Source organism: Stegastes partitus, unplaced genomic scaffold (genome assembly GCF_000690725.1).
Source record: "Stegastes partitus isolate 25-593 unplaced genomic scaffold, Stegastes_partitus-1.0.2 Scaffold976, whole genome shotgun sequence".
NCBI classification, from domain to species: domain Eukaryota; kingdom Metazoa; phylum Chordata; class Actinopteri; family Pomacentridae; genus Stegastes; species Stegastes partitus.
The window spans coordinates 28,611-46,012 of NW_007578707.1; the positions used below are offsets into that span (position 1 = coordinate 28,611).

Consider the following 17,402-nt stretch of genomic DNA (forward strand, 5'->3'; position numbering starts at 1 on the left):
TAGAATGCAGTGAGTTGAAGCTCCGATTTGGTCTCTTGTGGAGCCGCATATTAAACGTGGTGTGTTCAGGAACCGTTGGTAATCTGATGATTGATTTAGAGTTCCTGGCAGATAAAACTCGGTTCAGAGTGTTAACCAGCACGATAATTCTTCACTATTGATCCCGTTAGCATTGATTAGCTGCAGCTGCTATCATTCTAACAGTCATCAGATCAACAGGAGACAATAAACTGAAAATGGAACCAGCTGCCAGAGTGCAGCTTCCTTTCTTTCTTCCTTTCTTCTCCGGCCGGTCCGTCGCTCTCCAACACCTTCTTCAGTCGACGAATGAGCGGCGTGATGGCGAGGAGCAACGCCAGCGCCGAGGCTTGAGTGTCTGCTTCACATTACTGAGCCTCGGGGAGACGTTCTGCTCCTCTGGAGGTTCATGACTCACATCCAGCATCAAACGGCAGATCAACTGGCGTTCCCTCCTTCCGCTCCACGCTCGGCTCTTGCGGTCGTCGTCTCCCACCAGCCGCAGCTTTATTGTGCGACGCTCGGATCTAATCCCCGTGTGAACGTCTTACCCACGATGCCGCGCTGCCCCCCCTCCTCCCCCCGACATGAAAGCCACGGGACGGGTTCGCCGGAGATCACGGCAGTCGAAACAACAGAATTATTGGTGTTGCGGTTGCGGCTTCGCGAGGAAGACATTAGAGCTGAAGAAGTCGTCTGTCCGCCGCTTTTCAAGTTCACATCTGATTACGAGACGGTCGAGTCAAACTGAGACATCCAGCGAGTCAACGAGGAGACAGGAGGGCAGGCGGGGAGGAAGAGGTGAGCGAGAGCAGCAGCAGCAGCAAATCAGCCTGCTGGCAGATGAATGAACATCGTAGATAACTGAAGAAACAGGACGAGCTGCAGCTGCGCTCCGTCGGTTTGTCTCTAACTGTCACACAGCTCCATCCCCAACCGCACCCCTCGGACCGGCGCCCACGTCACCGCCTTGAGCCGCAAAGGGTTGTGGTCGCTCTGCAGCCTTCTGTGGTCGTTCTTCAGTTCGTGGACTGTAGTGCAACCTTGGTTGTCGGGTTGAACCTTTTCGTGCCACATTCTGGTTGTTTCAGAACGTTTCCTGCTCGGTTTGCATCTTTTCATGGTCGTTTGCGCCACATTTCGGTTGTTTTACATCCTCAGTTGCGACTGTTTTACAACCTTTTGTGGTCATTTGCTACCATTTGTTTTGGTCTTTCAACTCTTTCAGGTTGTTTCCAGTCACATTTTGGTTGTTTTGGGACTTTTTGTGGTGTCTCATTTCACGTTTTTGTGGTAATTTGCATCACGTTCTGGTTGGTTGGGTTTTTTGATACCTTTTTGTCGTCATTTAATACGACGTGTGGTCGTCGTTCAGCTGTTTTTGGTTGCTCTATGTCACATTTTGGTTCGTTTACATTTTTTTGTATTAGCTTTGCAACTTTTTGTGTTAGTTTTACTTTTTTTTGTATTAGCTTTGCATCTTTTTGTGTTAGTTTTACTTTTTTTTGTGTTAGTTTTACATTTTTTTGTGTTAGTTTTACATTTTTTTGTGTTAGTTTTGCATCTTTTTGTGTTAGTTTTACATTTTTTTGTGTTAGTTTTACGTCACATTCTGCTTGTTTTATGTCCCTGTCAGTGTCATCATTTTGTGGTTATGTTACATCTTTTTTGGCCAGCTGCTGCTTGTTTCCCAGTTTCTAGTGTCCCACCATCGTGGTTCATTGCGTCTCTACTGGCAGCATGTTTTGCGGGCACACACGTTTGTGTCATCATAAGAAGTCTTCTTTTCTTCATAGAAGAGCTAATAAAAGAACCGAGTCAGATGGTGGGAGACGTGGATAGATTTGGTCGGCATGAGTCGTTTGGGATGACCTCCATCGGGCCTTTAAAGCCTCACTCTGACACCAGAGGTGATTCAGACCACTTTGGTCCTCTGTACCGCCGTGGCGCCAGATGAACGGTTGGGATGAGTTGTCTGACTCGTCCGGTTCCCAGACTGTACATGTGTGATGGTGAGATAACAGAGAGTTCAGGGCACGACTGTGGACAGGACGAAGGCATCAAAGACACCGATGAGCGGTGGCCGGGATATTAGAAACTACACTTTGTGTGAACAAAGTAAAGCAAAGAAATGAATGCTTGTGATTAAAGTTTGCTCAGAGCGACAGTGTGCTGCAGACACAGAACCCAGGATGGGCTCCGGTTCTGTGAGGACCAGCTGAAGCTGCAGCAGCGGCCCAAAACACAACAGAAGCTGACCGTTCAACAAGCCAGAGGTCAAAGTTGGCAAAACTTTCCCTGACTCTAAGTGTTTTCAGAGTCCTCAGAAGTTCCCCACCTGGTGGACAAAGCAGATCTGCGTCGCATCCATCGGGTAGAACACCAAAGTGTGGGACGTGATGGACTCCACCGACAGAAAATAGTTTCCTGCCCTCAGTGAGGTTTTAGTCGGTGCCAGGGACAATCCCCAGGCACTTCATGTCATGTTATTGATCAGCTATTGGGTGACCACGCTGCTGATTATCAGTGAAGAAAAGCCATTCAAGGCTTACCTGGTCTACCTGGTGTTGAGTGACGTCCCTCCTCATGGTTCTGCCATCAGGGCCAAGAAACAGGATGACGGAGTCCCACAGGAGTTTAGGACACGTCAATACGAGTGTTGTGTCCCGCGAGGTCGTTCTGGGTCACTTTGGGGGTACTTTGTGTCTTTGTGTGGGTATTGTGTGTCTTTTAGTGTTCTGTTTTTGTCTCTATGTGTCTCTATGTGGTTGTTTTGCATCTTTTGTGATTGTTTGGTGTCTCTGAAAGGTCGCTCTGTAGATCATTTCTGTCTCTTTGTGGTCGTTTTGTGTCTTTTAGGGCTGATTTTGTCTTCTTGATTTGTGTCTTTGAGGTGCTTTTCTGTGATTTTGTGTGTCCTCTGGGACATTTTGTGTCCCTTTGTTGTCTTTTTGTGGTTGTTTTGCGTTGCTTTGTGCACGTTTTGCGTCTCTTATGGCTGTTTTATTTTCGGCAGTGTCCCTGAGAGGTCGCTCTGTAGATCATTTCTGTCTCTTTGTGGTTGTTTTGTGAGTTTGTGACGTGCAGACAGGACGACCAGCTCTGACAGCAGCTGTGTCTTTGGTCACGCAGCGTTTATCAGGTCGATCAGTCGCACAGCGTTCGTGCTGCGTCGCTTTGCTGAAGTAGGACTGAGGTGATCATCACACACGGACTCAGTTTTCCCTCTTTAGGAACCCCGACAGCTTCTTCTGTGACGCTGACCCACGCAGCAGCTCCGAGGCCGCAGGGCTGTGAGTGGGCGGAACATGTGGCCAGCAGCCAGCAGGGGGCAGAAGCCGGCCCGCCGCGACCCCGCCGCCTCCCCCCAGGACCGCTGAACGTCCCATCGCCGTCCCCGTGTGGACTGCGTTACCCACAACTCCCCGAGGCGGCGGATGAAAGCGGGGCGGCGGTCGGAGCAGTGTGACTGAAGGGTTAGCGGTCTGGATGTGGTCGCTGCCGAGGCTCTGCTCCGGGATGTACGACAGCCGCTGTTGTCCTCCTTTCATGTGGCCAAGAGTTTTTATTACAGGCAATTGTGAGAGAGGAGGAGGAGGAGGAGGAGGAGGAGGAGGAGGAGGACTGGAGGGAGCGAAGGATTTAGGAGTGAAAATATGTTTAAGAAGAAGAGACGGCTTCCTCAGGTTTCCTCTGCATGCTTCGGGTTATTAAAGGTGTTTTAAAACTCACGTGGGACTCCGTCATCTCGCCTCCAACGCTCAGAGCCTCTGATTTAATTAGAGCAGACCTCATATCTACCTGCTGGGAAGGATCAACTTAATAATTGAATCCCCAAAGTCAACAGCGCAAAGTCAGCCTCTCAACTTCCCGACTCAACTTCTACAAGTCAGATTCAGTCCAAACGGAGTTTCGGTTCTTCGCAGAACATCCAGGAAACGCGTGAACGCTTGAGACAAAGAGCAGATTCAGATTCCAGAGCCATTCCAGAACCACCAGCTCCAGCAGCAGCTCCTGAACGGGTTCCTTCACTGAGGTTCAACATCAAGTCCTGCAGCTCTGAGGAACCAGAACATGAAGAGGAGAGAGAACTTCTTCTGTCAGCAGGACTGTGAACGACACAAATCAGGAAAACGTTAAATTACAGTGATTATTTATTAAAAAAAACACAACAACTCGATATGTATAAAATCCTTCCAGGTGCCTTTAGTGTCAGCGTAGAGCATTCATTAGCCCCGACGCAGTGGGACCGAAATGTGACGCAATATATATATAACATATAATATAATATAATAACAATGAAAAAGATGAAACGCGACCACAAAAAGCAGCAGAGTGAGTAGAAAAAGTCCCAAAGTGACCAAAACGTGACACAATCCCACCGCAAACCTCACAAAGCGATGAGAAGCAGCCGGAACGCGATCACAAAACGGTGAAGTGACCAAAACGTGACGCAACAAACCGACGGAAAGACAAAATCCAACCACACAGAGTCTGGAAGTGATGACAACGTGAAGGACCACGTTGTACCTGTTTGTTTGTTGAGTCGACGCTGAAGCACGTCCACAGATGAGGTGCTGAGTCTGACGCTGGGTTTGTGTTTCAGGCCTTCAGAACCAGAGACGGATTCCTTGTGGTGGGAGCAGGAAACAACCAGCAGTTTGTCAGAGTGTGCCAGGTGAGTAGAACCTTCCTGTCCGGGTCGGTGTGTTTGTGTCTTTGTCGTCACTTTGTCTGTCTTGTGGTCATTTGGTGGTCGTTGGCAATTCTGTGCTCTTTGTGGTTGTTTTGTGTCCTTTGTGTTCATTTTGTGGTTGTTTTATGTGTGTTTCTGACCATCTCTGTGTCCTTGTTCTCATTTTGTGCCTCTTTGTGGTATTTTTCTCTTTTTTGTGTTCTTGTGTGGTCATTTTGTGCTCTGAGTTTTGACTCAGAAGTCAGCTTCTGGGTCTTTATCCCAAAAGTCAAGCAGACAAACCCTGTTGTTGTTGTTGTTGTTGTTGTTGTTGTGTCTGTCTGCAGGTTCTGGAGCTGCCGGAGCTCGCAGAGGAGCCAAAATACAAAACCAACAATCTGAGAGTCCAGAACCGCCAACAGCTGCTGGACACGCTGTCCAACAGGTACGCACTGACTCCATGTTCTCTGCTGACACGTCGATGCATCGATTCAGCAACTCATCGCCTACACTCTGCCCACGTCGGCTAGCTGTGTGCTGCTAACGTCGGCTAGCCGTGTGCTACTAACGTCAGCTAGCCGTGTTCTGCTAACATCGGCTAGCTGTGCGCTGCTAATGTCGGCTAGCTGTGTACTGCTAATATCGGCTAGCTGTGCGCTGCTAGCATCGGCTAGCTGTGCACTGCTAACATCAGCTAGCTGTGCGCTGCTAACGCCGGCTAGCTGTGCACTACTAACATCAGCTAGCTGTGCGCTGCTAACGCCGGCTAGCTGTGCGCTGCTAACGTCGGCTAGTCGTGCGCTGTTAACATCGGCTAGCTGTGTACTGCTAACGTTGGCTAGCTGTGCACAGCTAGCATCAGCTAGCCGTGTGCTGCTAACATTGGCTAGCTGTGGTGAGAAACAGATCTGCTGCACGGAAGCAGTTTGTATTTGTTGAGAAATGTCTTGTTTTGAAGTGGATTAAAAGGCATGTGGGTCAAATCCTGCCCACCGTGGCTCGAACCAACGCAGAATGACTCTGAAAGACATTAATGCATCTGCAGTGGCTCATTCGAATGGACAGAACCACTCATGAAACGCCTGAAGTGACTCGGTGGACGACCACTAAATGTCAAACACGAGTCAGAACCTACAGCTACATACATACGGCTCATGAACAGGCCCAAAATGAACCAGATCAATGTCTCAGATGACTCGTAAAATGTCTTAAACGGTTTAAAAACTGGTCGATGAGGAGTAAATATGAATGAGCTCTGACGACACGTTACATGTGGCTCAGAGTTAGTTTCAGCTCTGAGTCGACCAGACTGCCTCGCTGACACCACTTTAAACATCCAGAGTTCACGATACAACCGTGAAAAGGTAACCGCAGGTGGTCGAGCAGGAGGACTGAGCTGAGATTCAATAAACCCTGAGACGTTGTCTTTTGAATGAACTTGGAGCTTTAAACAACAAAAACGACGAGAAAGACGCAGAAAACGACCAGAAACAGACGAAACGTGGCCACAAGACGTCCCAGAAAGACGCAAACTGGCCACAAAGTCCTGATTTATCTTGTTTTTTTTGTTCTGTTGCTCAACAAACCGACCGACCTGGAGTCTGTCTCTGACTACCTTAATTACTTTTCCATCGCCAGGTTTCTGCAGGAGAGCACAGCTGATTGGCTGAAGAGGTTCGAGGGCTCAGGTGTTCCAGTTGGACCAATCAACAGCATCCAGGAAGTGTTCGCTGAGCCGCAGGTCGGTCGCTGTTTCAGTTTTGTTGCTCGTGAACATGTGGCTGGATGTGTTTGATGAACCTGAATGACAGAACGTTTTGGGAAACAGGAGAGGAACGTTGAGAGTCTGGGTCGGTCACTTGGGTTTTATTTCTGCTGTTGGAATCTTAAAGCATGGAGGACCACTGACCTTCAGATCAGCAGATTCTTCAGTTCAGCTGATTTAATCAGAAACCAGGTCCAGTGTTCAGACTGAGACACCTGGATGGATGTAGAACTGGTCTGGTGTCAGGTTCTACCAGAACCCAGATGTTGTCATGCGTCTATCTGCTGTGCTGATGAAGTGGATGAACAAGTGTCCAAAATGTCCTGAAATCTGAATCGTTGCTGAAGACGCTGCTCGTGGACGGCGGTGCAGCCGCTGGGACACATGAATGGCTGGTGCTGGTAGAACCGGGTCCACTCATCAGGCTGTGCATTAGAACACCAGCTAGTCCGTTTGTCTTCAACCGTCCGGACGCCGACGACCCACCGGTACGTTACCGCTCATCAGTCAGGAAGACTGAAACCAAACGGACAAGAATCCGATTCTGCTTCCCAGCTGGCCCTGAACTCATCATGTGTTCCGTCAGAAAATAACAGAATCGTCATCGTTCACTTTGTTGTGTTCCATTTAAACATGACTGAACCCAGACCAGAACATGTTGGGTCCAGGTTTACATCTTGTCCTCTGACCCGTGTCGCTCTGCCACAGAACTTTGCTCGCTCTGCTCCGTTTTGTGCTCCTCATCCATTGTTTAGTTGGAGTTTTGTAGCTTCTGTGATTTTTTTATTTGTGGATCCTTTTCTGGTTGTTTCACGTCTTTTCTTTGTGTGATTTCTGTCGATCCAAAAGCGTCGTCCGGAGACGTTCATGACTTCTTCTTGCTGTCTTGCATATTTTTGTGGTCAGTGTGCTTGTGCATTTTGCTTGTTGTACGTCTCTTGGAGGTCTCGTGGCTTCACGTTTTGGTCACTTCATGACGTTTCGTGGGCATTTGGCGTCTTTTTGTTGTTGTCCTGCGTATTGTTTTAGTTGTGTGAAGTTTCTGTGCCGGACCTGTCTGCTGTCGTCCAGTCGCACATGTTGGCTTCACGTTTTGTTCGCTTTACAACATTTTTGTGACCATTTCACGTCCTGTTGTTGTCGTTTTGAAGCTTTCGTAGAGTCGCTGTGCAGGACGTGTCAGACAGCCGTGGGAACACCTGTGGATGTGTTTCATTTCATTTTTGTACAACGAGTAAGCAAAGACCTTCAACTTGTTCCTCCTCTCTGGTCTCCATCGTCCTGACTTCTCTCTCCTCCTTCATGTTCTGGTTCCTCAGAGCTGCAGGACTTGATGCTGAAACATGAGCCTCAGTGATGGAGCTGCTGCTTGGAGATCAGAGGGTTTTTCATTCAGCTCTTCGTCGCGGCGCCACCGAGCGTTTTTATTCCTCGTTTTGTCGAGCGGTCGGTTTGGTTTCTCTGCTTTGCTTCATTATTGACCCAGATTTTGCCTCTAAATTGCATCGAGCGTCGCTCTTGCAGCAGCTGCAGCGATCCGACTCAGCCGACGACGGAAACCTCAGGATGACGAGATCGTCCTCAGCCGAGCGTTCGTTCCTCGGCTTCCTTCAGCGGCTCCCCTTCAGGCCCGGCGCTCTGCTCAGAGGCACCTCTGGTGACGCGAGACTGCTGACAGCAGCTCTTCACTCTATTTATTTTGCTCCCACAATTGCTTGCATCTCTCCCGCAGTAAATGTTTCCCACATGATGGCTGCAATTAACAAAAAAAAAACCCTCCCTGAGCGTAAATTCAAGCTGCTGCTGGAAGTCTGGTTCAGCTCAGCAGATTGAGTTTCCTTTACACCGAGCATGCTGGGAAATAATCGCTGCCTCTGTGTTTTGCTCGGCATGCATTCATTAGCATCCATTGGCAGGCAGTAAACACACAGAACCACCTCAGATCTCCCGTTTCACCGGCTGTGCATCGCGGCGGCCAGCGAAGCGCCTTTGTTTTGGGGTTTGCATGTTTTCAGAAGTTTCCTGGTTTCCCTCCTGTCGCTGTAGAACATGGATGTTTAAAACAACACACTGTTAGATACAGATGTGTTAAATTACAGACAATATCTAGTAAAACCACAGCGGGTCTAAATGTTGATCTATATGTTGACTGTGAAGTACAGGAGGACTGTAAATGAGTAATGAGTGCTTTTAAATATCTGTCCAATCACACTGTGTCACTGTGTGTGAATCAGCTAAACATGAACAGTTTATGGATTTCTGCTGTTATTTTATAACATACTGAGGATTGAAAAATGGTAAAAATGTTTTAACTTATTTTAAAGATTTTCCATTTGTGTTAAATTCTAGATAATATCTAGTAAATTAACACAAACATGGTACATCTCATCCAGAAGGAGCTGCCAGAACTACAGACAAAGCCTAAATCATACCGTCTCTATTTTTACAATATCAGTATTTTAAATTATTTGTTCCTTTAAGGCTGTTCCAGATGTACTGATACGTACGGACTTTGTTCTGGTTGATCCCAGGTTGTTTTAATCTCCTGAGCTCTGGCTGGAGGTCCTGAACCTCCTCAGAGTCTCTGTCATGGTCCCGTTGCTGCTAAACTCCCACAATGCTCTCCTCTGGTCTCTCCAGAGGCTCCCCCTGGTGGAACAACCAGGTACTGCAGCTGGTCTGCGGTACTGGAAGTGTTATCGAGTGAAATGGTTCGGACTTCAGGCAGATGCTAAAGTTTTACTAAAAAAAACAGGTTCCAAATCATTCGTAAGAGGCTCCACCTGGTGGAGCAGCCAGGTACTACAGCCGTACAACACTCTACATTTGCCCTCTACCACTAAATTTTGGTATTTTATCGTCAAAACAAATAATTGACGAGCCAAAAAACAAAAAAAGACACCAGAAGTGAAAATGAGAACGGTGATTCCTTGCAGCTCCGCTCATAGATCAGCTTGTTGCACTGACACCAAAGATGAAGGTTTGGTTTGTTTGCCAACCTTTCATCCTCATTAAACTCCAGTTTTTCTGTCTTTATTATAACTTTGTGTTGTCTTCCTTCACGGCAGCCAGGCTTTGGTTTATTCACACCCAGATGATTTTGTAAAACGATGCACGTGAACGTCTGCTTGTATATTTCTGTCACCACCTTGCTGTGCTTTTGGGCCTTTCTGGAGCTGTTTAAAAACTCTCCCAATCGGGGGCGGTAACACTTTCTGGGCGCAATCAAAATTAAAAGACTGATGTCATTGTCCTGATATCGATCTCTGCTCTGGAACTGATTTTCCGACAGCAAATCTCTGGACCAGCTTTTCCCAGCGAGCTGCCTGTCCTTGAATGCACCATAAAACCCTCTGCTATGTTCTGGCAGAAAACAGCACATACTGGTACTGTGAGGCCAAAATGGAGCATCCTGGGCTTCGTGATTAAAGGAACCTTTGGTGAATTGTAAGTCTCTGTTGCCTTAAAGCTCGTTTAAACCCTGACTGGAAAAAAGCTCGACAGAAGCACAACTTTCAGTGAGTGGAATAAAACATGTAAAACCAGCAGTATGCCGGTTTTAAAAAGTGAAGCGTGTGTGTGCAGCGTTATAAAGCTGCAGGTTTCCTCCAAACAGCAGCTCTGCAGTGAAGCTGCTGCTAATCAGGACGGTAGGAAGTCACCACTCCAAAACCCAAGTCTGGAAGTCATTTGGAAAAGCTCCCAGCTCTGGTCTCTGCTCGCTGCTGGCTCACAGCTTCTCTTTCTCATCTGTCTTCCTGCTTCTTTGTTTCTGCAGAGCTCCCTGTGCCGTTCTCTGTTCCTCCCGGTTTGAACGTGTTTTAACGTTGCAGAGCTGCTGGCTGCTCAAGTTGTCTTTAAGTGATCCTCAACGCGAACCCCCACGAGTCTTCTGGGTAATGCAACGAAGGCAGAAGTTAATATTCCCACTGTCAGGTTGAATTATTTCACCTGGAGAAGCAGGCCTTCTTCTGACAGCTCCGATACTACACTACCCATGAGCCTTCACTGCCGTTGCTATGGAGAAGAGACAGAACCAGAAAGTGAACCGGTTTAACCCTCTGAACCCCAAACCTGAAAGTTTCCGACAGTCCTTTAACTACTCATCTGTGACACAGCGTCCTGCAAGAAAATGAACCAAATCTCAGCTTAACATTGATCCATTTTGTTTCCATTTGAAAATACTCCAAAAAGGAAGCATTAGCAGCAGATCCAGTGAAGAAAAAATAAAGAACATTTCTGAGCTCAGCTGTGGCCAACAGGTGAACTGCAGCCAGTGTTTCCTCAGAGAGACTGAAGGAGAATCCAACCTGCTGGAAGCTGCCACTGTGAAGCACGGCGGTGGCAGCGTCATGACGTGAAGCACGGCGGTGGCAGCATCATGACGTGAAGCACGGCGGTGGCAGCGTCATGATGAAGCACGGCGGTGGCAGCATCATGACGTGAAGCACGGCGGTGGCAGCATCATGATGAAGCACGGTGGTGGCAGCACCATGATGAAGCACGGCGGTGGCAGCATCATGATGAAGCACGGTGGTGGCAGCGTCATGATGAAGCACGGTGGTAGAAGAGAGGAAAAGTCTGGAAACATGGAGATAGTTCAACATCTGCAGGATGAGGAGGCAACATGAGCTCCAACGTTGGAAACGTCTGTAGAACCATGTTCTGTGACGTGTTGTGGTTATCTTCCTCCTTTATGATGTCGTTCTACTTAACATCAGTTGTCGTTGTTCTGGAACTTTCTGCGCCTGTTATTACAACTTTGTGTCGAATCTTGTGTGTTTGACACCTTATTGTGTCACATGTTGGCGGTTTTGGATCAGGTTAGGGCTACTGGACGGTGTGGTCATTTGGGTTCACGTTTTGTTGGCGCTGGTCCTTTTTTAACTTTCTACAGCTGACGTGCAGAGTAAAGCCAAAGAGTTTGCAGACGTTGCTTTCCGTTTATCGGAGCCCAGGTTGATGATGGCGTCCCGCTGAGCCACCTGTGGCGGTGGTGTCGTCCATGTAACGGGCCGCTAGCATCTGTAGCTGGCTACAGGACTGGTTCTGGACGACGACCCGCTGTGGCAGAAAACATGACTGACTAAATGTTGTTTCACGATGTCCTGGAAGCCTGAAATCAGTCGTCCTCCCGTGTTCACCACTCTCCTCCTCTGTGCTGCCGTTGCGAGTCTCTTTTTCACACATGTTGAAGTTCTCACGGTTATTTTTTACCTTCTGGCTGTTTCCTGCCTCTCTGCCCTGTTGCTGCTCGCTCCCTGCCTCTCTCCCCAGAGTTCAGCGCTAACCGACCTTGTTTTTACGACTACAAACCCTCCGTCCATGTATCTGTCATGTCGTCTGGGCAGCGGCCAGGTCCTGCAGAAAATATCCAGCTAAATATGGCTTTAATATCCTGACTACTGGAGGTGCGCTTGATTTATCCCAGCTGAAACCTAAACAGCCTCTGAAGTGGATACCTAACATGTAGGATCAGATAAATCAGCCCCTCTTCAGGCTGAAACCACCCACCTCTGGCAGCACTAGCTTCTTGCTCTGCACTTGGCCGAACAGAGAGTTTAACCTCGAGCCCGGTCCGCTACAGCAGGACCTGAACCCTCACCCCGGACTTGGCACCCTGATGTTTTTAAGCGTCCGTGCTCACATTTCTGTCCTTCTGAAGGTTCAGCAGAACACTTTACTTGATTCTGATTGTGAAGCTCTCACTGCTGGTGGACTGGACTCAGGGAACTGGACCCCAACCAGAGCATCCTGCTTACATCACTGAGGCTCGGTTGGCACAAAATCTGCCGGGTCAGAAATATACATCCAGCATCTTGAATGATCAGTTTTGGTGGAAAGTCGTGTTCGTCAGGTTTTCTTAGCTTCATGGCCTCCTAACGTCTCCCGAGTGGTTCTGATCGACTCCAGCTGCTGACTCCTCTGGTCCAGTTTCAACAGAACCATCTGATCCACTCGTCAGACTCGGACACTACAGTGGGAAAGTCTGAGGAGCTCAGCAACGATCTGGAGAAGAACATCAGTGACTGGAACCAGTCAGAAAGTCCCTTTGGATGAAGGAGTGACGGCGTTTTAGTGGAATTCACCTTTAACGCCGGCGGCTTTAGCGCCGAGCGTTGGACCGCTGAGCTGTGGAGTTTTCATCTCATGTCTGTGCTACATTTGGGGACTGAAACACTGACTTCAGAGCCTCCGGATCTTTGTTTGGACACAAGTTCTACAAATAACCTTTATTAGTGTCTGGATGCTGTCAAACAAAGCAATGATGAAGACGTGGCTCTTCCAGCGAGCTCCCCCTCCCTGGCGGTGAGGACTTCACACTGTGTACCAGACAGCACATCACCTCCTCGAAAACTCTCCATCCAGCCAGGCCCCACTGAAGGTCAGGTGGACAGATGAGAGCTTCCTCAGAGAGACCGAACTTTCAGGATCTCCGGAGACCACATGTATTCAAAATCTCCAGATACCTTCAGGATCTCGACATATCCTTCAGGATATTCGATACTTTCAGGAACTCCAGATACCTTCAGGATCTCTGGATACCACCTCTGTCAGACGCTCAACATAAAGATGACAGACAGATACTGCGCAGCGCCTTACCGTCTGATTTGTTGGTCTCATGAGGCGTGACGGTATTCCTGTGGCTGTGAGATGGATGGAGGCGTGGGTCCGGTTCTGCTGGTCCGAGGCCTGCTGTGGCTCATTTGAAGGAGTTTTCCCCAGAGAGCCACATTCAGAGACGTGAGGCGATGGATGGATGTGAGCTGGAGGAGGAGGAACATCCCAGAAACACAAGCTGCCAGCATGCCGATTTGTTTTGCGGCAGACTTTTGTCGCTGTTCCTTGTTTGTGTCGTTTTTTTTTTTTGTCTGAATCATTTTTTCTTACTTTTGTAGTTTTGTGTCTCGTGTTCTCATTTTCCTCCATGTTTGCGTTGTGTTGTGTCGCTCAGTGCTCTTTTGTGTCTCGTTTGTGTTATTTTGTTGTGTTCTCGTCATTTTGTGTCTCACTGGTTTTATTCTGTCTCCTTTTCTCATGTTGTGTCTCATTATTGTCGTTTTGTGTTTCGGTTGTTCGGTTTTGTGTTTTGTTTTGGGTTTTCTTGTCATTTTGTGCCTTGTTTATATCCGTTTGTTTCTTGTTTGTGTTGTGTTTGTTAACTTGTTTGTAATTTCGTGTCTTCTTTGCATCGGTTTGTGTCGTGTTGTTCCACCAGGTGGCGCCGCTTCCTGTTTAATCCTGTAGAGACCAGAGGAGGCGTCACTCTGACGACTGGCTTTAATTCCTTAAGTTACCTCACACTGAATTTATCTTTAGACTGACTAATGCAGAAATCTGAGTACAGATCCATCCATCATCTCTACACCTTCATCCTCACCAGGGTCATGGGGGGCGGAGCCTATCCCAGCTGACTCAGGGTGAAGGCAGGTTCACCTGGACAGGTAACCAGTCTATCACAGGGCTACACTTAGAGACAGACAACCAAGCACACTCACATTCACACCTACGGACAATTTACAATCACCAATTAACCTCAGCATGTTTCTGGACTGTGGGAGGAAGCCGGAGAACCCGGAGAGAACCCACGCTGCACGGGGAGAACATGGAGACTCCACACAGGAAGATCTCGGTTCGGGCAGCATCATGGTGTCAGATAGCTGGTGAGACCGCTGACCGATAACTCGCTCCGGTTCAGTTCCCGACCAGGAGGACGATCACACCTCTGGCAGGAGGAAAGGTTCTGCCTCAGGCCGGATTCCTTCTCAGCAGAGTCTGAGTAATGTCGGGGGTTTGTTTCAGGATACGCTGAATTTAAAGTCCTGTTGACAGACTGGAGGCTCCCTCCAGGTCATGTAGACCTAACCCCGGCTGTTCCCAGATAACCTGGATAAGCCACAAGCTGACAGCCCGACGCTGCTCCGGGGAAATATAACTCTGACCGGGATGAGTGCTGGGCTGAATTGATGAATGTGGAGGTGTGTGGAGGAGTGATGAGCGGCTTAAACTCCACAACGAGCTTTCCACCGTTTGACAAAAACAGATATTCAGCCGGGACAGTGACTGATGGCGTTTCAAAGGGCTGCAGATGTTAATTAGCTCCATATTGTGTGTGGTGCAGAGTGGAGCAGATGACGGTGACCTCTGGCTGACAGAATGATGCGTTTACTGACGTAAAGCTCCTGATTGTAGAGTTTGTATTTAACTTGAGCAGAAGGAGAAAGTCGGACGTGGTGTTTTTGGTTGTTTTTTCCGTCACGAGGGCTTTTTGGCGACACGCAGCACTGAGCATGCTCAGTCCCCGCACAGCCAAGTCAGAGAGCCTCCGTTCCCTCCTGGGACGCAAATCTCTGCGTTTGGCCCCAATTTGTTGCCGTAGCAGCGTCGTGCGAACCCGTCAGATTCACCCTTTATTGTGTCGCTATGAAACGGGTAAAAGAAAATGTAACAAAACAGGAAGTGACCTACATTTCAGTGACATGTTTTTGCGCTCTCGTCCGTTTCCTTTCACGCAACGCATGACGGCCCATATTGCTGGCTAGTGGCCACTGGCTGTACGCTACCTTTCACAGTGCATTGTGGGATGTTTTAGCGACCATACTGGGTGTAACAGCTGTAAACCAAACTGGGATCAGCGGGGATAGAATCAGAGCTGAGGAGGACCTGACGACATGGAGGCAGCAGCTGATTGGTCAGACGGCAGCTGAAGTGGTTCTGATGTAATATCACGAGTTCAGGCTCATAGTTTACTGATGTGTTCAAGGACAGTTGGAAACGTCTGTTTTTACAGGTTGTGGCTGATAAGGGCTGTGATGTAGGTGACTATCTGGAGAGGACATGTTGTTCAGGTTTTGGGGTTCAGAGGGTTAATATCGACACCAGGTGGACGGTAAACAGACGTTTGGAATAAAAGTGACGACAACACCACTTGACTTGTCCTCTCGTGAGGTTTGGGCGGTTTGGACGAGCTCTTACGGTGGATCGCTGACTGCTGAGTCAGCGGGGAGATTTGGCTGAACTCGTGGAGGCAGATCCGACGAGGAGGATGGAATCAGAGAGCAGAGCGACACACATGTAGGTAAACGTCATTGGCTCCAGCGCCGCACTCAGGCTGCAGCCGACACATCACCGAAAACAAACCGACCGCTGCTCAGGAAGAGCAAAACCAACCCGAGCGTGGAAAAACAGCTTCATTCAAACTCTGACTCAAACAAGTGCTTTCTGGTGAAACTCCCGCTCGATCAGATTTACTGCAGCTGGACGCCGCCGCCGCGTCTGACTGATTGTAATGACTGTTTCTGAAGGCAGCGAGCATTTCTCTTCAGTTCTGGCTGGATTAAGTTGACGGCACATTTCCTGCAGTTGTTTTATGGTCGTGCAGCAGTCGTCCACGTTTTAAAGACGACGCTCAGACACGGAGCGGGAAAGGCCACGCCGTTCAAACTACCGATGTTCCATGAACACCTCACAGGCATCCATCCATCATCTCTACACCTTCATCCTCACTGGGGGGCGGAGCCTATCCCAGCTGACTCAGGGTGAAGGCAGGTTCACCTGGACAGGTAACCAGTCTATCACAGGGCTACACTTAGAGACAGACAACCAAGCACACTCACATTCACACCTACGGACAATTTACAATCACCAATTAACCTCAGCATGTTTCTGGACTGTGGGAGGAAGCCGGAGAACCCGGAGAGAACCCACGCTGCACGGGGAGAACATGGAGACTCCACACAGGAAGATCCCGGGTGTCCTCACCGGGACGTGAACCGGCGACCTTCTAGCTGTGAGGCGCTAACGGTGCTGACCACTGATCCACCTGCAGCCCCCTCACAGGCACACAAAATGTTCCCTAAACGCCCCCCAGACACTGGAGTAAGAGCTTTGGAAGACTTGGTAGAAGAAGTTTACTGATGTTCCCTGAACGCCTCGCTCCATCAGTGACTGTGAGACCAAACATGAGTTAGAAGTACGGTGTCAGGTTTACCTGAGTCCTGAACATCTGGAGTACTGCTGACCAATGAGAATGCGTAGCGGCACCTGACCTGACGGTGGCGCTGTGCGTGCTGGAAACACGCTTGTGTTTTGTGGCGTTGCCTCTGTGGTTTGTGTAACTCTTCTGTGTCTGTGTGGAGTTTCAGCAAACAGCTGGACTCTGAGCTTCAGGTCAGCGAAAGTTAAAGAAGCCTGCAGGTGAAAGGACAGAAAACAGATGAGCTCATGTGGAATTCCTGGACTCCGTCAGGTGTTTTTCTCAGGAATCAGGAGTAGATTTGGAACAAATTCCTGGGAACATACCAGGAATCTGAGATGATGAAGGAGGTAATAATGAATAATTTATCTGAGGGAACAAACACGGGGAGATTTGTGGAATAATTCCCACCTGAAGCTGCTGAACCCGACCGCTGGGTGTTTTCCTCCGAGCTGCGATGCTGCTCAGCTGACTGCTCTTCTGTGTGTTGATGAGAGCTCTTGAATCCTGTAATTCCAGCGGTGTTGTTTCCTCCGGTGATGACTGCCTCTCTGTGTCTGCTAAAGGAATGATGACCTGAGCACATTTCTGTCTCTGCGTCCGTGAAGACTCTTGAAACTCAATCAGAAGAGGAGCTGCTCCAGCGTCTCCTGCGACTAATAGCTCTTATCATCTGCAGGACACAGCGACGGATTTATTCCTTTCTCAAACTGCCTGTGAAGACCCTCCTGTTTGGACGGAGGGCCTTTGATTGTAACCCAGTGGTGCTCAAAAGACGATCAGGACTTTGTGGCTCCACTTTAGCTAATTGAGCCCGACTGGGTCTCAGTTCTAAGTTCATTAGCGCAGTGACATTCAAACGGGGAGTGTTTGCTTCCAAGTGAACAAACAGACGTCCTGAAACACAAAGTGTAGCGCCTCTCACACAGACGTGGATCACAGGTCGGACCGAAGACTTTTAAAGGAAA

At 48.7% G+C, this 17,402-nt stretch overlaps 1 protein-coding gene across 2 annotated transcripts in view; it reads left to right on the forward strand.

Moving 5' to 3' along the window:
• Nucleotides 1-17,402, forward strand: part of sugct (succinyl-CoA:glutarate-CoA transferase) — a 62,576-nt gene that overhangs the window by 26,896 nt on the left and 18,278 nt on the right. For both annotated transcript variants that reach the window (XM_008294592.1, XM_008294593.1), the window contains exons 10-12: nt 4,625-4,696; nt 5,041-5,138; nt 6,332-6,434. In XM_008294592.1, the coding sequence (XP_008292814.1) occupies nt 4,625-4,696; nt 5,041-5,138; nt 6,332-6,434 (273 nt within the window). The remainder of the gene's footprint in view (nt 1-4,624; nt 4,697-5,040; nt 5,139-6,331; nt 6,435-17,402) is intronic.